This window comes from Pezoporus flaviventris, unplaced genomic scaffold (assembly GCF_033815535.1).
Source record: "Pezoporus flaviventris isolate CSIRO_AGI_PZ_B2104156 unplaced genomic scaffold, CSIRO_AGI_Pfla_v1 ptg000045l, whole genome shotgun sequence".
Taxonomy (NCBI): Eukaryota; Metazoa; Chordata; class Aves; order Psittaciformes; family Psittacidae; genus Pezoporus; species Pezoporus flaviventris.
In genome coordinates this window covers 9,354,267-9,375,055 of record NW_026892593.1, presented here as the reverse complement: position 1 = coordinate 9,375,055, position 20,789 = coordinate 9,354,267, and the positions used below count along the sequence as shown (strand labels likewise).

Here is a 20,789-nt window from a genome sequence, read left to right as displayed (position 1 = left end):
CTTGTTTTTCATCCCTTCCCATGAGTTTTTAGACAGCAATCATGGACATTTTATCAACCTTCCTTTTTCTACATTAGACTAACCAGGGCTTCCCTGGTTTTCTCCTTGCAAGAAATGTCACCACTCACTTGTTTTCCTTTTAGCAGCTATTGCTGTCTCAGGCAGAACTGGACATCGGTGTCCAGAATCCCACAAGAAATATCATAGTGCATCACGTAATGATGCTAACATTGCCCTAAATCAGCTGGAAATACTTAAAAAATGCATGATCATGTATACCCTCTCCACAGTCACATTACACTGACATCCCATTGCCATTCTTTGGTGAACAGATACACCAAGGTCCTCGCTTCACTCCTTGTTATCCATCCTCAGCTGCATGGCTTTCCAGCGCACCAGTGAGTCCTTACTACCATCACCTCACTCCTCAAGGCTGACATCAGTGAAGTGGCAACTTGGAAGTGACTGTTGGTGAGCCAGGTGATGATGCCACACTAAATGATGAATCTGATCAAATACAAATGCCTGACATGAAGCAAATGCAAGCAATTGTGGCTGGTGAGCCATCAGCAAGTTTGGACAATTTTAGACTCTATTTTCCTAGTATAATGACCATGAATTGCAATTTCAAGCTTTTTATTTTACTGATGTTCTAATATAACTTCACCAGTAAAAGGAAGGCTAAATACTAAGACACAGCAACTAAGTAATAATTAACTTTCTTTAGCGGAACATAAAGCTACAAGGATTAATAACTTCATTTCATGGAAAGTCTAAGACTTCTCTCATGGAATTAATCTTAACACTTTGAATTTAACCCTTTGTGAAGCTACACTGAACATCTCTCAAGTAAAGACTCAATGCACAACAGTTTTATAGTCTTCAAAGAGGTACTAGCCAAGCTGAAGATATCGGGGGGAAATCTGATTTTGAAACATACAGTCTGCATCAGAGAGAAGATTTATTTATGATTCTTAGGCTCATGGGTAACATTCTCCCACAATCTGTATGTGAAAAACACTTTTTGTAGCTCGTCCTATGTTTTTGATCACTTCTTCCTCTTGCCAAAGGTTGCAAACATCTTTCTTTTTCAAGGTCATTGCTAAGTCTAGTTTCAAAGCTAATTACACTTCATGCAAATTTTTCATCCAGATTTTTTATTGTTAATTTAAACAAATAAAATCAGAAATTAATACAATGGCACTTCCAGTTATAGACTAGTTTAAATTAAAGGACTAAATCCCACATCACCTTAACTTTCCTGCACAGATAATTCTGGAGCGCCTCATTTTGAGACTTTGCTACATGTTGGTTATATAAACAGCTAAAATGAAGCAGTGCCAGGGAGTATTCCCATGTACTGAAACTCAACACTATTAAATCGTTAGAATTGTCCCACAGCATGTGTCACAGGAGTGGTTTTAGTCTGTTCCAAAATAACCATCTTCCAAAATATCGCCAGGGCACAGTTTGCAAGTTAGGACATGCCAGGAATGGGTCCCAATAGGCAGTATGAGTCTGGTGACCCAGTTTTAAATGGTAAAAAAAATGCAATAGTATGGACACTGGCCAGTGTGCCAGCTGACTGTACCAGAGGGTAGTTTTGGGCACGCTTAATTTGCAGGTACAAGCAGAGACACCACATCCCTCTATTGGGCCCTGGCAAGCTGAGGAGATAACTTGAAACAGAAATGTCTGAGCCTAACTTTGAAGATTATTAGTCTCCAAGAAGCACAAGATCATTTATGTAGGCATTTCAGGCCTACAGATGCTGTCATCTGTAATCCTGCCCCCCTGCTCTTGTGAGACCTCGCCTGGAGTCCTGTGTGTAGTTCTGGTGCCCTTAACATAAGAAGGACATGAGCAAATCCAGAGGACACCACAAGGATGATCAGGGGGCTGGAGCACCTCCCGTATGAAGACAGGCTAAGAAAGTTCGGGCTGTTCAGCCTGGAGAAGAGAAGGCCACGTGGAGACCTCATAGCAGCCTTCCAGTATCTGAAGGGGGCCTACAAGGATGCCAGAGAGGGCCAATTCATCAGGGACTGTAGTGACAGGACAAGGGGTAATGGATTAAAACTTAAACAGGTGAAGTTTAGATTGGATATAAGGAAGAAATTCTTTCCTGTCAGGGTGGTGAGGCACTGGAATGGGTTGCCCAAAGAAGCTGTAGCTGCCCCATCCCTGGCAGTGTTCAAGGCCAGGTTGCACACAGCCTTGCGTGACATGGTATAATGTGAGGTATCCCTGCCCATAGCAGGCAGGGTGGAACTAGGTGATCTTAAAGTCCTTTCCAACCCTAACTATTCTATGATTCTATGATTCTATGATCTGGGCTGCCACAAAACAACCCTCTTCAAGACTCCCCTTGTCCCCATCAAGAGACTCTGTGTTACAAAGAGCAGAGGAGCATTTGCTTTTCTGCAGCCACTCCAGAAGCCTGCTATTGCAGAGGAAGAGGCAGGAGGTCAGACAAGAGGAAAATACACTGCTTATGGCCAGCCCTCCTCTCCTTCCTGCTAAAATCTTCCCTGATCTTAAGAGACCTTGTCCTATTTTACTCACACTTTAGCTGCACATAAAGTTCATCATGACAAATAAAGTACTGTAGGGTGGAGGTTGCAGAGGTACAGTCTACCATGGCAGTACCAGTCACATTCTGGTTATGTTAATCACAGGAGATCACTCACCTTATCCAATGAACTTCTACAAGTAAGGTGCATGACTTTTGACTTTTAGCAGTAAACAAAAGAACCTGTCTAGGTTTCAGAAGTAGCATTTTTTAAACCTCTCAACTCAGAATATTTGTCTTTGACCTTCCAAGTACAGCATGTCTAGCTTTCTTCTCTATAAATTTTTCCTATCTGAAAGATAACCAGACAAATAAGTGGAATGTGTGACAACTCATCAACTGTTTGTAATAATTTATTTCAAACCATTTATTCGGCAGCTCTCTTCTTCTGATGCAGTCTCAATTACTTGATTGAATAATATTCTCCGAAATAGCACATGATGTGCTTGTGTCAAAGAGGCTCTCCACAGAGGCCATCAGCCACCTTTTAAAATCAATGAAATTCATAAATTTGCATCTGTCTTCTCAAGAAGAAAATAAAGGAACCTTTTCCCCCGTTACATACGACCTTCTCATTCCAAGGCCAGCTTGTTTCAAGTCTTCTGCACCTCCGAATGCCAGTGTGAAGACAGATAATGTCTTTCTTAGAATAGGCAGATCCTGAAGTCTATTATATTCCCCTTCTTAAGGATTCTAGCTGTAATTCTCTCTTAGTAATTGGGATTTGCACACTGTTCTACACAGCAATGCATATTCCAGCTATTCATTCTGTCATGCTGTCACTGCATTTTTAACACTGCTGATAGCGACCGATGTTATCAAATTCTGCAGACTTCTCAGGCTTGTTCATTTCGTGTTTTCATTTCACCATTTCTGAGCAGAAATGTTTTTATTTTTCCCTTTGTGATGCCTCACTACTGTGACCCTGCCATTCCACACAGCTAGATCTTGTTAGTTTTCAAATATTGAGTCCATACTGTCTGATCACACCACAGATTTTCTGTTCTGATATGTTTGCTGTCTTTGTGTTTGCAAGATCAAAGCTAATGCTGTTTATACCACAGTGCTAAAAAGGTTCACTTCTCAAAAGGTAAAATAACCTTAGTGTTTGAAATCTAGCCTTCTTTTATTCTGCGACTTCTACTGCTGGTAATATCCACATTTCTCCTCTTCCTGGCTTCATTTTCCCATATAGGAATTTTCTTTAACCAACTTTCAGAAGGAATTTTGGAAAGAACTCAGCAGCAGCCATATCTTATGTGAAGCCCCTTCAGGTACAAGAAAGTAGAGCTGCACCAACACCAGCTGCTTTCCAAACCCCACTCCCATTTCTCTTTCCAAACAGCATTCAAGTTCTCAGCTCCTCACATTTCAATAGGTGGTACTCTCCTCATTTACATTCTCTCCCAGTTTCTTTCTCCCCTCCTTTCTTCCCTCCATACATTTTTTTTATTTCCAATGAAATGAAATTTGTCCTCAAATTCCCTGAATAACTTCATGCATTTCCTTTTACATCTAACTATTCTGGTATCTTAGTGTTTTTCAAACAGTGGACCACAGTCCCCAGGATGTTCATAAAAGGCAATTGGGAGAGTTACAAGATGGTGAAATTTTTATTACACTCTAAAACAAAATAAAATATGTCTTCTCCATTCCCAAAACACCTTTATCCTTCAAAAATGAGTTTTGCTATCAAAATCTCAAGTCACTCATAAAATAAATGATATACACTTCTTACATGATACATTTTAGCCAGGTTTAGCAACTGATGTTGCTGTGTCATTTTGAGCCTGATGACCAATCTCAAGCACATTTGACTGATACCACAAGGCTCCAAGATACTAAACTTCTGCAAGTTTTGTGAAAAACCTGGTGCCTGGGCAGAGCAGAAAGTATCCCAAATTCCCACCAGTGGAAAGACAGGGATAGTTTATTCTTTAACAAATCTAAGTGGCAACTTGAGGACATCAAATCAACATACAAATAGCTTTCTGACAGCTATAATACATGGTGTGTCCCTGTCAGCTACACAGATGAAGAGCCTGTGAGGAGTCAGACAGTTTAGCTACTGAAAGCAAGGGATGACACGATGCAGGAGAAGACTTTCAGTACTGTGGCCACAGGATATTTAGGGAAAGTAATGACTTGGAGGGGGGAGTCGGAGGCACAGCATTCTTTCATTTCCACTGTTCACAGCACATACCTTTTACTTTCATTTTTATAGCCAAAGCATGAAATACATGAAAATGTTTACTTCAAACAATGTAATGACACTGAAAAGGCTGCACACCCCCATCACTTTTTTCACACACAACTCCCGGATAAAGCCTTCAGTTCTTCACCTTTCCAACCTACCCAGCTACCCTTCCAACTCACATTAGGACATGAGCACTTCCCAAACCAGTATAGCAATATTCATCGCAGCCAGCGTGACAGAAGCAGAGCAGAGGCTTCCATGGGATACTCCCAGGTCATGAATGAGGGTGGCCCTGAAGATCTCTCTTAAGCCCTAAGGGAAACTTTCTTCTGGATCTGAACAGAGAAAATCATATTGGCAGCATGAATTCTCCTCTGGGAAAAAGCGGCACCTGCACCAGGCCCTCCTGAATTAGGAGAGTCCTTACAGGCTGGATGAGGCAGTCAGTACACTGACAAGAAGAGCACTCAGCTCTTTCCCTGCTCCCTGCCTGCATGCACAGCTCCAGCACCCCGTTTCACAAAGACGTGAGGGCAATCTGCATTTTACCATGGTCAGAACCCCCAGTATTCCTGTGTTTTCAGAATTTTCTCCCTGGGATATGATACCCACCACTGCTCACAGACCTCAGTCACATCACCCTGCTATGCGGTGGGGGTGTTAATGCTCTTATTAAAGTCAGCATCAATGCTGAAACCCAGCTCAAAAACCTGCTCAATGTTCCTGGACTTCCCTTCCTCTCCCTTTGGCCTCCCGTGTGCCTCTCACTTTACAGCCGGGGTACATGGAGGGAACAAAAGCTGGCAGCAGCGTGGGTTAAGGTCCTTTGCTTCTGGGGAGTTAGACCATGCCTTTTAGACAGAGGCACTCAATCTCATGTTAAGACTTCAAGTGAAGAAGAAACCACTGTAAAGATAATTAACAAATGTAACTTAACAGGCTACAAATGTATATACCTCATGGTTAATGCAAATTTGTGTAACTTCAGCTTCCAAACACAGCATTTGTCAAGTTAAGGAGCACTGCATGACTTGAAATCTCCCCCCGAAGGTCCTCATATGCCATAATCTGTCAATTTTTAATCTTCTTTTGAATAGCAAGGAAATTCATCTTTTTAGTTCTTCTGCTTTCATTTATTTAAATCAGTCCTGAAATCCTTTCTACTTTATACTTGAAAGGGAGTCTTGACAGATGTTTGACCTGGACAGAATGGGAACCGCTGTGGGCAACAACAGTCCCATTTTTCACATACATATTTAGGGACCACATTAGGCTTAAATGCAGCACTGCAGTGAGAGCTCACTTTGGATGCCCATCTACCACAGCTTCTAATTTCTCTTCTAAATAACTGTTTTCCATAACACATAATTTCCATAATTCTCCCATCAGTAGGACACCTCCTACACTTTGATCCCCAGAAGTCTTATACTGCATTGGGTGTACTAAAAAATACAGGCTGTTGAAGCAAGCCCAGATTATTAAGATATCTAAAACAGTCTATGGAATTAGCTATTTTTACTATAATTTATAAAACAATTTCTGTGCCAACTGCAAAGTTCAGCAGCCATAAATGCATATTACCCTCCCAACTAACTGTTAGGGATACCAAGGCTACAAACAAGGTCCTTGCCTGACTTCACTATACACCCTAATCAAACACTGGCACAAGACTTCTTTTTTTTCTAGCCTTCTGGAATTTACCCCTGTAGCAACATCTGACAAACAGCAGCAACAAAGGCCCTGAGAGCATCAAGGTCAAGCCTTTTAAGACTCTTATATAAAAGTCACCTGGTCCTGCAGACTGATTTCAAGTATAAAGGCAAACAACACAGCACACAGCTGCCATGAAGAATTTCACCTTTTCATTCTGAAACAGTTCCCTGTTTCAAATGAACTTTTAACTGTGACATCTAATAACCTCTCCCTTATGGCTGCTTTGGCTCCAAAGAGCTAGCAACTGAGTAATATGAAACCAGTTTTAAAAACTAGTTTAAAACAGATCCAGGGAAAACCTGGTGAATCACAGAAAGACTGGCACCTGTACCACATAAATTGGTAAGAACTATGAAAGGCAACAACAGTGTATGCCAGCACGTGCACAAACACGGCATATTTGTGTGATGAAAGGAAGGGAGTAAGGTTGGATCAACACATACATTTTAAGTCATTTTCCACAAAATTCCAAAGAAGTAAAAAGTAATGCATACCATGGAAATTTTTATTAACAAAGTCGCGTTGGATTTCCAAAAGACATTTGATGAATCTGTCATACATAAGTCTTAGAAAAAACTAACCTCCCAGAGGATAAAAATAAATGTCCTTGCAAGGATAAATAATTAGAAACAGATGGTAGGAGAATACTGTCAATTTTGCAAGTGGAGAGAGGTCAATGGTGGAGTCCTGCAGGGATCTGTGCTGGAACCTGGGAGCTGCTCACTTATTTATAAATGAGCTGGAAAACAGGATAAATAGTGAGGTGACAAACTTAGCTGCTGATATTCATTCAGGGTAGCTAAGATAAGGGCTGACTATGACAAAAGACTTTACAATACTGAGTGATTAGGCAATAAAAAGGCAAATTAAAGTCAGTGTAGATAAACAAATACGAAGTCATTTCTTTGAGGGGAAAATATCTAACAAAATGATGTGCTCCAAGGTAATGGAGCTCCAAGCTCCAAGCTCCATTACTACTTCAGGACTGAGATCTTAGTGTTGTAATAGATAGCTTTGTGAAAACATTAGTCTACTGTTTACTAACAATGAAAAAGTGAGTATTAGAAATTACTTGGAAAGTAACAAAGAATGAGAGAGTATTATACCACTGTATAAATGGCTAGTTTGTCTGTCTTGAATACTGCATGTAGTTCTGGTCCCACTGCCTCTGAAAGGATACAGTAGACTGGACATGGCTGTAGGCAGGGCAGCAGGGATAATCACATTTATGGTAAAACCTAACAACTAAGGAACAACTAAGAAGCCAAAGATTCATCAGGTCTCAAAAGCAGATAGCTGAGGGGATACAGCAAAGGTGTAATCAGGACCAGGACAGGGAAAGTGTCTGGGAGTCCCCTGTTTACAGCCTCTTCTAACATGAGGTGGGGGAAATCAAATGAAATGGGCAAGTTTAAAACATAAAAATCCCTACTGAATCTTCACACAACATATATTAAGCTGCGGAACTCCTTGCTCTGGGGCACTGTAACCCCTAAAAGTTTACACAGGTTCAAAAAGTGACCAAAGTAATAAAAAAGAAATTCCAGCAAAAGCTTTTAAATGCCAGGAGTTATCTCAGAAGTTCCTGAACAGAAGCGCTGGAGGAGAGAGAGTACTGAGGGCAAAATGTCCTTTTACTGCTCTGATACTTCATGGGTGCACATTACAGACCACTGCTCAACATCACAGGACTAGACGGGCCTCTGGTTTGACAAAGTACAAGGTTTTATGTTGGTGTTTTTTCAACTGTCCTCTTACTGTGGGCATGGACTCACGCATCTCCTGAAAAACATGTACATGGGTTTCATTCTACTTGTCCATGGGACACTTTTATGCCTTTCTTTCACTTTCTTTGCTTTTCTCTTTCCTGTAACTTGCAATGTTGAATGCAGAAATAAGTAATGATAAATGTCTGAAAATGAAAAAAGTCACAATGACAGAACTGAAACCTTTAATTTATTTAACTTACAAAAGGAATAAATGTCAAGCATTATCTTTATTTGTGAGGTTTCTTGCAAACTAGATGTAGGCAGTAAAGAGCAATAATACCTCATTTCTAATGCTGTCACCAAGTGTTTGTGTTCATGCCGCTGTTTAGATCAGGTTCATGTATCAGGTTCATATGTATCATTTTGAACTGACGAAGGGGAGGCTAGGGGATGGAGAACAAGACTGCCAACACTACCTCTCAAGATATCAAGTGCACCCTTACAGCATTATGCACAAGGACCAAGAAAAGCAGCCTAAGCCATGGCAAAATCATAAGGGAGTCAAATGTATGCTGGCCTTACATACACAAAGGAAATAGCTTTTTTTCTGAGGATTTTTCTGCTTAATTATGTCATAGACATGATTAGACAGCAACAAGGATTGAAAACGCATGTGTCCGAGATACTGTTTATCATTTCCTTATTTAAAAAACACCTCTTCAAAACAAGAGCTGTATCATGCTGACAATTTATAATGACTCATGCAGGACAGAATGTGATCAAAGCCTTTTTTAAAAGAAATTAGCTCCTAAGCTTTTATTTGCAATCCCAAACCAAGCACGATCCCATGGCGAAAAACTGGCTTATAAGGAGATTTAAATAACATAAATCTGAAGTATTCTTATATGATCCAACTGAATGCTAACACTACTAATAATAAGCAAAATCAAAGCTATACTCACATACTTCTTTATTTTACAACTTCAAGTTTAGAGAACTGAACACAGATCTATATGCTTATGTAGATGATATTACTATACTGTTATCTGTGAGATAAGCATCTTAAGCTTATTACTTAATATGGTCAGAACAGTAAAATAATAATGGAGATAGGTCATATAGCTCATAGAAAAGGTGTCAGAACTCGTTACAACTCTCTTGCCCTGCACATTCTAAGTTTTCCTTCTGTCCCACCACCTTTGCTTTCTTCTTCAAAGGATGCAACCCAAACCAACATGGATTTTCTGATAGCTTTTTCTTCCTTTGAGGAAACTTTTTTTTTTTTTTTTTGGCTAATACATAAATGAAGAGTCAGGTAAATGCTGAATTAAGATACAACATTCAGCAAACAACAAAGTCAGGCTCTTTCAACACCAGTGTTGCTCCAGTTCTTGCAGGGCGTTCATGTACAAACCAGAAAAGGTGGCCAATAATCACTTGGCTATACATGTATTCCCCTAATATTTTAATTTTAGAGGTAAGCAGTCTGAAAAATGATTCCATTGCTGATGTAAAACTTCTTTTGTTGACTTTTAATATCAACAGTGCCTCTACTAGCTTTGGAGATGATAAAAATTCTGTGTTATTTTGCCTGAAAACATATCTTCAGTGTCACACCCGCACACGTGCAGCATGGTGTGGACCGGCTGGGCTCCTGTATATCAGCTGCATGCAGTGGTTTCTAAACATTATTCTTCACCCATGCAGAAATGCAGTAAAGGAATCTGGTTCATTTTTATCTGCCTTGCACTTCTGTTGGCATGAAGCAGTGGAACCATATAAATAAAGTACCATTATCTCTGATGTTGGAAGGTGTAACGGATTTGGAAATTGCGTTGTTCCACTGTATACTGGACATGAACAAACCAGGCTGAGGATACACCAAACCAGTGAATATTCATGTCACTTTTAACTAGCAGAGCCGTAAGAAGAGGAGACAGCTGAAAGCAGAAGTCCTTAATGGAGCAGAGAAGACATCAGTGGTGCAAACATGGAAGAGTTTATTCTGCCTGGAGCCAAGTGACAGGACAGCGTACAATGAATAAGACCATATCAGAATGCATGTTACTCAGCAGACAAAGTAACCACCAGCACCAAAGAGGATTCCCAATGCAGAGATGAAGAGCCCAAAGCTACTATTGCTGGAGTCAGGGAAAAATCTACGAACCTCAGGTGACTGCAGATCAACCCCCAAGTGATAAAGAAAGAAACCATACAGAAACTTAAGTGACAGAAACAGCGTGAAAATACATGTAACACACTTAAAAACAGCATCGCAGAGAAAAGCAGTTAAAGCTGTTTCATACAAACCAGAAATTTCCAGTAAGCCTCATGGACTAGGTGGCAAACTGAAGAACACTGAAGCTGCTCAGCAAACAACTCAGAAGAATTATTGCTCAGAAACTGAAATGAATGTAGGTCAATTAAGGGGACTGAAAAAGTGATTGTGAGACTATTCAGGAGACATTTTGCTGTTTCCCAAACAGCTTGCTCTTACAAAGCCAAAACTTCTCAATGTCAGGGTTTTATCATGAGGACAAGTAGAAGGTATGATTTGATATTAGACTTCTTTTTTTTTCCCAAATTATTGAAGAATTAATATTTTCTATCACACTACAGCTGATTTTATTACTATCTCAAGTCTACAGACAATTCTTTTCTCCTCCTCTGTCTCCCAGCTGCACACAAATCACCAGTTCTGTACTAACTCAAAAGGAAAGCTGTGTTGGAAATGCAAAAAGGGATGTCCTGGTGTTCTCCCTCTTCCTCATCATCAGCTTCCCCCAGGGAGACACTAGATGTGATGGGGAAAGGCAAATGAAATCAGGAAACCTTCGAGTCAAAACCAGAAACTGAAATGAATTTTGTTTTCTTTAAACTCATAATGCGCAGATGAAAAAAGTCCCTGTGAAGTGGGGGAACAGACCCCAGCCAAAACTCATGCATGTAAATTCCAGTGACCTCACCTGCCCTTCCAGTTGGCCAGCAAAAGACCTCTCCATGCCCTCCCATTGAACCGAAGTGGGCTCTGCCTTGACCAGGTGGAAACCTGGGCTCAGCGCTAACCTTCAACAGGCTGGCAGTTTCCTTCACCCACCATCACCTGCTCGAAGCGTCCGCACGGCCCCCACTGCCATTTTCTCGTCACCTTTAAGCTCCAGCCCAAGCGCTGGAAGACAACGTGGGGCTGCCGCTGCCCGCCAGCCCTCCCCGGGGCCTTTTGATGCGCACGGGTCGGTTCGCAGGCCGAAACCGGACAATTTCTACGGGTGCCCCAGCTCCTCGGGCGCTTTGGGCTGAGCCTGAGCCTGGCCCACGCCCGATACCCCCGCGGGTGGGGGGGCGGGGACAGGCACCGCTCCTCAACGCCAATGGTGCTCCTCGCTCCCCCCCAGCATCACCGCCCCGGCGGGGCACCCCGGAACGCGCCCCCCGCCCCGCCGCTCTCCCTGTCCCCTGCCGGCTCGGGCGGCCGCAAGTTTCCCCAGCGCCGCCTGTACCCCCGTGGGGCCAGCCTGGGCAGTGCCGGGCAGGGCAGGGCAGAGCGGCTCCGAGCCCCCCTCCACGGAGCCGCTGCTTCCACTCACCCGAGGTCAGCTGCATCCAGGCACAGATCTTGTAGACGGTGGCTGTGTTGCAGAAGAAGAAGAGGATGAAGCAGACGATGCAGGCGATGATGAGCATCATCGAGAGCCCGATGAAGAAGGAAGCGGCTTTGAAGGCTCCCGAGGGCAGGCTGGAGAAGTCCGTGAAGCTGCCCCGGCAGGTGAGTTCCCGGCTGAAGCCGTTGCCGATGCAGTAGTGGAAGAGCCCGAAGTAGCCCGCCTGCGGGGTGTCCACGCCGTCCCCGATCCAGTAAGGCTGGATGAAACACACCACGTTGACGATGGCAAAGCAGATGGTGAAGATGGCCCAGAGCACGCCGATGGCCCGCGAGTTCCGCACGTAGTTGGTGTGGTAGATCTTGGCCGCCTCCTGAGCTGGGAGCATCCCCGCTGCTGCCGCTCCTGACGAGCCTGCTCCTGTCGCCGCCGTCCCTGCAGCCGCTCCGGGCATCCTCGCCGAGAAGATCCCCCCTCCCCTTCCTCCTCCTCCTCCTCCTCTCCTCCTCCTTCTCCTCCTCCCCGCTGGCTCCGCTCGACGCGAAGCTCTCCGCCGCTGCGTGCGAGAGCCCGCGAGCCCCTCCGCCGGGCTTCAGCGGCTCCGCGCCAGCACTAGCACCGGCAGCGGCCGCACCAGCACGGCCCGCCGCCGCCTATCGGGGCGCAGCGCTGCCGGCCACCGCGCACCGCCCGCCCCGCAGCCCGCCCTCCCGCCGCCGCCCGCGGCTCCGCGCTGGGCGACAGCCGCCACAGCGGCAGCGGCGGGGCCGCCACGCGCAACAACGCAGGGGTGAGGGGCGCAAGGCTGAGGCGCCGTCCCTGAGGAGAGGCAGGGGCGAGGGGCGGCAAGGGCGGGAAAGGCGAGCCTGCGGCGGCGGGGGGTGCTGCAGCCGTGGCCTCCCCTCAGCCCCTAGGCCGGCGGGCTCCCGGCCCGGGCAGCGGCTGGGCGGTGGAGCTGGTCCCGGTGCTGCGCGTACTGCGTGTTCTGGGAGGCAGTGTTCGGGCAGCGCATTCTGAAGTTTAAAACCTGTGTGTGCGGTTTTCTGTTCCCTCACAAAACATCGACCCGTTCTCAGCCGGGGGCTGCCGCTGCGCCCCCCCCCCCCCCCCCCGAGCAGCGCCTCCTGCCGCGGGCCATGAGACCCTTGTCTCTGCTGAAGCAAACCGCGTGGGGGTAAAGTCCTAAACCCGGGGAGCAGAAATCATCAGAGACTGCTCCTCACCTCGGGAGGTGGGATGGCGGCCATGGAGAAGACCACCATGAGGCTCTTGTTGAGGGTGGGTGAGGTGGCACTGGTGGAGAACAGCAGCTCCGCTCCAGCCCAGTGACTTTGGCCTGGCACTCGGCGCGTTGAGCGTTTTGGCATGCAGCAGTGATTAGCATATATTAATGAGCAATTAGCATCTGGTAGTAATCATTCCTATGCCAGTGACACTTGGATTTGCAGTCCCCGACCTATGCGCTGAGTCTGAGTTAACAACGGTAATCGGTGGCACATACACAGTGCTCTCAGGGTTGTCCTCGCCCGGAATGGAGCAGAAGCAGGTGCTGGAGAGCGAGCAGCCACCTCGGCCGCAGCAGGCTCTGCTCGGTGCCGGCAGAGGGCTGCACTCAATTGAACATTAGTGCTCGTCAGGGGCTGCGAGGAGGGAAGATTCCTGTGGAAACCACTATCGAAAATGAAATTCCATCTATTTCTCACCAAACTTGATTTCTGCCAAAAACTAGGCACAGCCAACGCAGAGAGCATGCCAGCCCTCCCCCAGTGCACTGCAGAGAGGCTAGGAAGGGGCAGCACCTGACAGCAGGTTTTGGGACCCCATACTCATGTCTGGAACAGAGTCAGAGCTTTGGAAGCAGCTGCTGAAGGGTGGGAGCACAAGGGAGCTGCCTCGGTGCAGTGATGCTGTTACTGCCCTGCATGCGGGAGCGCTCCTCTCTTGGAGGGCAGTAGCGTGGCACACATGGCATGGGCTTCCTAAGGCACAGGCAGCGAGAGCAGTGTGTGCCCCCAGTACTGACGCTTGCCTCACTTTCTTAGGGAGGTGGGTCCAAGCATGCAAACTACAGCTAAAATTCCTGGAGATTTTGCAACCACTGAGTGTTCTTTGTCCATCACTGACAGAGGTGCCTGTGTATGCTCCACTGCCTCACCGTGCTCCTACTGCAGTTGCTGCACGTGACCAGACTGCTCATACGCTGCCTTCAGAGAGCAACTGAACTTGTTCCAGCCTCAAGCAGCAGAGGAGTGATGGCCTTTCCCTTCCATGCTCCGTCCTGTTTTCCCCTGGCAGAGGCTACCTGGGCCCCAGGGCTGCTGCCTGTCTTTCCTGTCCTCTAAGGGGCCATTGAGTGTGGAGGTGAAGACAATACAATCCAGACCTAGAAGGCAAGAGGAGGCCTGAAGTTGCCCAAGACAAACAATATAGGGATGGATGTTGGAGTGAAGTGCCAGCCTCCTTGGCAAGAAGTTCTGAGAGAAAAAGGGAGGTAGTGGGGAAGGGGTTTGGGGCAAGTGGCCAGTTTAGTGGATGATGTGCCTGTGAATGTGCACACAAAGAAGATGAAACCTGGAATTAGTATGGCAGGAGGAAAATATACGGACCTGGGAAGGAGCCAGGAGAGGAGAAATGTGCTTGGCAGAAGAAATGGGCCAAGGGAGCTGAGGAGGATGAAATAGTGAGATTGGAGGAGAAGCCAGTGAAAGAGAGTCAAGTCTGGGGTAGGGAAGTATGGAAGCAAGAAAGCAAAAGGCCAGAAGTAGAGGAAGAAACTAGGATTCTTCTCACAAGCTGAGTAAAAGTGTGTGGCAAAGAAGACGCAGTTGCCTGTGTCCAGGCAGTGGCTGGTTTGGTTGTCCTAGGATGTCCTTTCTGGCCTCTGATACCAAAGAGGCACTAGAAAGTGGTACTAGATGCCTGTTTTGGGGGACACATGAATCATTCCCGTTGCATACCTCTAGAGCTTTGACTCCTCTAGTCTCACTCTTTGGTACCAGAGATTTCTTGAGAATACCCAAAGATAGGGTCAGGAGGTGTTTTTATGGCTCTTATCACAATTACATTTGTGCTTTATAATATTAGAAAATACCATGTCTCTATGAGAGGTATATTGAGGGTATATTCTGGACAGAACACTTAAAAGGCAGCTGGGACTTCATTCTTCAAAGCAGAACTCACATGGATTTTGGTTGCAGCAGTTCTGTAGATGAAGCCTCAGAAGGAGCTGTACTGAGTTGCTGCTCATCTATTAAAAGTTTTAAGCATCTTGCCTGGCACCACAGAAGAATTCTGTGGCACAAACAGGGATAGTCTCCAGCTCTTCAGGAAAGCTTTCATCATCTTAATCCTCGGGAGATTATCCTTTCTCTCCAACAACCCTGTTGTACCTCTACTATTTTTCTCCCTGGACATTAACTGGGGCACAGCCTAGTCTCATCTAAAAAAATCCAGGTCTTACGGCAGGATTTTCACCAAAGGCTTCTTCAACAGGTGAAACAGGATTCTCATCATCCTGATCTTTCTGGACAGCAGATGCTGTCTCAGGTGCCTGATAAGGCAGGATCCCGTTTACCAATTAGCATGTGAGCACACAACACAGAACAAAACAGGTGTAAATCAATTGGCAGACAGCTCTTTTTTTGGCCCATCCTCTTCCATGCTGGATTTTACATCCATAATACTGTTTTTAAAAACATTTTTGTGTGTGTGGCTAAAATAAGCAAGTTTAAAGAGATTTTATAAAATCTTTCAAAGTATACTTTGTGCCCCAAATTGGCTTGGAACTTACTATTGATCATTTTATCTGACAACAAATGTGCTGATTTGTTATATATATATAGATTATCATGCAAAGCACAAAATAAAAGCTTATTATTTGGTTAATGTTTCTAATCACAGCATTTCTCTTTGGAACTAGTCAGTTATTTGCAGTGGTAGAGAACTGCTTAAACATTTTGTTTGGAGTGCTACGGGTAAGGACTGTGTGTTGTACTGGGAAAACCTTTGGATACAGTGGGTTAGAAACGACAGATGAATGCATTTGCTGGGCCATGGGCAATGTCTGGCAAGAAATGCACATCTGGGCATTCATGTGGTGGGAAATTAAGAGAGAGTGGAGAGAAGGAGTAAGTGCATGGCTGGAGAAGAGCTAGAAAGAGAGGACTTACCCAGAAGAGAAGGATGCCTGTGAGGAGGGAATGGGGTAGTAGGAAGTTAAGTACTAATGAATAAATAGCCATACAGGTGTGTGGCAATGAATGATCACTTTTGGTGGGGCTGGACCCTGTTAGGGTGACAGTTGAGGGAACTGGGGAAAAACAGAATGCATGAGAACATGCTTACCCATGTTCTTACGCACCATGTCACAGACAGGGAAACCTGGGGGAGGTACACCTTTCAGGCACACAGCTGCATCCTGCCCTCCCTCTGAGCAGTTTCCCCTATCCAGCCCTCATAAAATGCAGCTCTGCCTTGGAGGCTTTTTTTCCCAGCCTGCTTGAGGGGTCTGCCTAACATGTCTGTAGCTGCATGGAAGAATGACTACATGGGCACTCTGGGACTTCCCTCCTGGGTTTCTTGGGTATCACTCACTGGCTATCACATTCACCCAATGCCTGCCAACAGCTAGTAATTTCACTCTGAGTCCACTTAAATAGCTACATACAACTATTATAACCATTTAATGCAACTGATATGGGTATGTCCAAAGAACAAAATCCTCTAATTTGGACAGACCTCAGTCCTCTGGCTGGAAGAGTGGGAAGGCAAAGTCATGGTAGTCTTGAGGTGTCCAAGGACACGTGGGCATCCAAAATAAAAGCTGAAGAAGGAGAAAGTCTCCACTCCCCCCTTTCCTGCACTCAGTACGAGTTGAAGCTGGGACAATGCTAAAGGCCAAGTAGGATTTTTTGTGCCATTTCACAGATGACCAAGGTAACCTAAGCATGTTTCGGGCTTCATTACAGCTTCACCGGGTGCCAGCACTGGTAGATAGCATCTTAAACATGTGTCAGTCCAAATCAGTTTTTCCCTTGTCTCAAGAGCTGGCTGCAAGCAGCCGCGGGTATGTTCTTCTGGAGCAGGGGAGTGATTTCTGAGCAAGGGAGTGATTCCCTGTTAGAGACCTTTTGGTGGGAGTGCGGGGAGCCCGGGCAGCCCTGGTGTGCAGCCTGTCGCCATGGCAACCGACTGCCTCACCAGTGATGAGCTCTTGCTGTCTATCAAAAAGCATTAACTTTTATATGATGTCTTTTTTATTATAGTTTCTGCACATTTTGGCTTTCTTGACCCCTGGGGCCCAGCTGCACTGGTGAAATGTTCCTTTCCAGGGAGTGGGAAATGGCATTTCTTTCTATTTCTGCAGTGTTTACAACTGTGGAAGAGGCATAGCAAAGGGATGACTAGAATTACTGTTATCAGTCTCAGAAAAACTGCTGCTGCTGTCAGTGTTTCAGCCAGAAATGGTCTGATTTAGGCTTACCTTAAAATGTGAGTAATTTAGAATATTTGCCCCACTTCTCTTGAATTTAGTCCTGTTCTTACTGGTGACAGCAGAGGAGGAGTCCTGTAGGGCACCCATAAAGCAGGGCAGAGCCAGGAAGCACAGCATGACCCTGATGGAGCTGCATCACAAGCAGGCTGCAGGAGTCGATATACTCCTGCAATCATCAGGTAAAAGTCACATATTCCAAAATGTACCCTGAGCCAAGGCAGTTGGCTGCAAGTGACAGAGTCTACTTCAGTAAACAGAGAGGGGGACAGTGGGAGACTGGTGGTTAGGCAAGGAGCCATGGCTGCAGTGAAGGGGAAAGGATGTGAGGGAGGTGAGAAGTACCTGGGATGTATGTGGAAGCAAAGATTGAAAGGAAGAAAAGATCCCATCGGCCTTTAAAAGAAAGAAAAGCAGGGGAAAGGGATTAAGTAGCAGGAGTCCTTGTGACAGCAGATTGGACTTCATAATCCAGGATAGGCTTCCCTGCAAAGAAGTGGGAGGAACAGTGGCAGTTGGAGGGTAAAACAGGTGGGAGCACAGATGAATCCGATGAAGCAAGTACAGGGAAAGTGGGAACATAGCTATTAAGATCCATGGTGGAGAATAAGTCTTTGTGCACTCTGACATACAGCTCGGTTAAGACCTCCTTCAGCTTTCTTCCCTCAGCCTCTCCAACTTGGAGGGGTTGCAGAACAGCTCTGAAACACACTGGCTAAACTGAAGCATTTAATGGGCCTCTTGGGAGCTTGGGACCTAAAGTTTCCAGTCCCAGCCAACCAAGAAGTACTGCCTCTTGGGGCCTGCTAAGCTATCTTGCAATGCGAAGAGCCTTCTGCATGGCAGCATTTAGGGCTTCTCTAAGTAAGTGATCTCGCTCCCAACAGCACACTATGCAGCTCTCTGCCTCAGTAGCATAGCCTGCTTGTCAGTGCTGCTAATTAGCCCAGACAGAGCTTTCAGGTGGCTTGCTGTGTTGTGCCATTCAGAGACACCATCAGAGACTCCTCCTGAAGTGATGGAGATTTCGCCTCTCTTGCTGTGGCAGCTGTTTGCCAGAGGGTCAGTAGATTCAATACAAAAGGAACTGTGAAATAGTGTGCTGCAGGCTATATACTGTACATCGTCAAAGATAGCTGTACAGTTAAGGCTGGTGTCTAGACATGTTTTTCATATAATAAAAGTTTAATCAAGATATGTCTCCTAGACTGGAATTCACATGGCGAAGGACCTATATATGTTTCTCTAGACCAGCCTAGTTTAAGTATGTAAACTCTCCTGCCAATAAGATGCATTTTAGGTTTTTCTCTCCAGAGCCCCAGGCATCATGCAGGTGGCTGCAACTTTACTACCATAAACATCAATCATTTGAATAAGGACTCTATGCTGATAATCATAACATTGATGAGGCTTTCAAAATTGTACCTGCCAATGCCTGAGTCCCTTCGTTGCCCTTAACAAGGTAATATTACTGCAGTCAGGATGTGATTTATGATGTTTTCAGTTAATTTTTTTTTCACAGTGGAGAATGACTGAAAATACCTCACACTGGTTAAAAAATGAAGCTCTAAATAGATTAACATTCTAATTCAATTAAATATATATTACATTTATTTCCAGATATTTCTTCCTGAAAGGTAACACAGCGAGGATGTAGCAAGAGGAGGACCTTCTGATCTCCAGTAAGTCAGAATCTGGCCGGTTGCTTTACCCTAGTGACAAGCCAATTAGGATGCTGTGTAAAGCTTCTGATTGTTTCTAATTTTAGAACTATTCAACAGGGAGGCAAAAGTAGGTGATATTAACTCCTCTGGAATTGATCTGCTAGATTCACAGTCCTCCTGCAATCTAATATATTTTCAGGAAAAGCAGGAAAATTACCATACTTCTAGTGTAGGCATTAGGGACTATGCAGGCCTTTTGAACATGCAGGGTGTGATCAATACTTGGATAGAGGAGAGGAAACTTGGGAGCTGCAGAGAGAGATTTTGATGCTGCACAAGATGATATTCTAGTACAAAGTGAGCAATCACCCTGGCATTATACAACATGGTACAACTAAGTCTGCTGTGTTTCCAGGAGGATTTATGGTAAAATGTTTAAATGTACCTAAGTGACCTGCTAGTAAATCACCATCTTGACCTATAGCAGGTCTGGGGAAGGAGATTAAATGGAGAAAGAATGGAATTTCTCTCTTTCAGAGTATCTCTGTGGCATAATGCAGTGCCATTCAGGGATATTGCAGCTACCACAAGCAGTGTAGTCACATTAGCAAGATGCTAATGTGATTAATCAGCCCTGATGACAAGCAAGTTATACTAACCTGGGCACAGCTTAAGTACTTAACTGCGTAAGTCTCCGGAGTGCTTGCAGCTCACTTAGGTTAATAGAATCTGGCGATTTAATAAGCATATAACCTATTTCATTGTTCAAGCCATTAATAATAGCAGTGGCTAACACCGAACATAAGGCAGACTCTTGTGGAACTGCTAAAGATAGATACACACATTTGATTTATCAGTGAGCTAGGAGTAGCTACTTTTTTAAAGTGTTCCTTGCCACCTACCTATGCATTCACCTTCCAGGAGCTTCACCTAAACAACCTTTCCTCATCTGGCTATGAAAATATTATGTAAGAGGGCATTAAAGGCCTTGGAAGAGTCAAGATATAGGGCACCTATACCTTTGTCTTTATCTACAAGGCGAGTTATCCTGTAATAAAACAGAATAAATTAAATTTGACAAGATTGTTCCTCAATAAGTCCATGTCAGGCGTTACTCATCCTTCTTTTATCTTCCATGTATTCATAAAAAACATTGTTTATTTCTATAATATTCTAAGAGTTACAGCTTTGCAGACCAATCTGTACTTCTTCAGTTCTATTCTCTTATGTTCAGACTCCTCCCTCATCCTTTTCTAAACACAAGACACTGTATTTGTCTATTTATAATCTTTCTAATATTCTAAAACTTATCCCATATGCATACCATGATATTGCCTCACCCTCTTGCCTGTAACATTTACAATTCCCTCAGTAATTTTCAGGATCAGTGAGTGCATCTAGGTAGTCTTTAACCTATTCCTATTCCTACTCCTACTCCTATCTCATCTGTAGTTTTACCTTTTGATGATGATGCTAATGTTGTTAACCATATGATCAAATTTAATACCAATGATGAAACAGAAACATCCCCCACCAAATTACAGTTCTCATGTAATCTGTTATATATTTTCCCTTTCCCCTGAGAAATAAAACAACACTTTCTGTAGTCTCTCAGTCTTTCTCCCGATGCTAACAGACCTCTGGAATGTCTCCTTGTTTTTAGCCTCAGGCTGTCATTTGAATAAATGTTTACTTCATTACTGCCAAAATGATCTTTGGCCCCAAACTCATTTCTCATCTTGATGGTGGTACCAAGGTAAACAGCTGTTGAGTGGAGCCAACACTTTAATAGCTCTGAAAAAAAGTATCAAGATTTTCACAGTGGGAAATTGGCAATGTTA

General features: G+C 44.6%; 1 protein-coding gene and 1 long non-coding RNA gene across 5 annotated transcripts in view; one reads left to right on the top strand and one right to left on the bottom strand.

The window, feature by feature from the left end:
• LHFPL3 (LHFPL tetraspan subfamily member 3) overlaps window positions 1–12,407 on the bottom strand; it is a 248,625-nt gene extending 236,218 nt beyond the window's left edge. For 2 of the 4 annotated variants that reach the window (XM_061467401.1, XM_061467399.1), the window contains exon 1: window positions 11,779–12,296. In XM_061467401.1, the coding sequence (XP_061323385.1) occupies window positions 11,779–12,247 (469 nt within the window). In that variant the 5' untranslated portion in view covers window positions 12,248–12,296. Of the gene's footprint in view, window positions 1–11,778 lie in introns of all 4 variants that reach the window. The other 2 variants (XM_061467398.1, XM_061467400.1) reach the window with 2 other exon arrangements.
• Window positions 12,408–16,688: 4,281 nt separating this feature from the next.
• LOC133276362 (uncharacterized) lies at window positions 16,689–20,481 on the top strand. The gene is made up of 3 exons (XR_009745845.1): window positions 16,689–17,466; window positions 18,905–18,966; window positions 19,870–20,481. It is a non-coding gene; the product is annotated as an uncharacterized LOC133276362 (long non-coding RNA).
• Window positions 20,482–20,789: the final 308 nt, after the last annotated feature.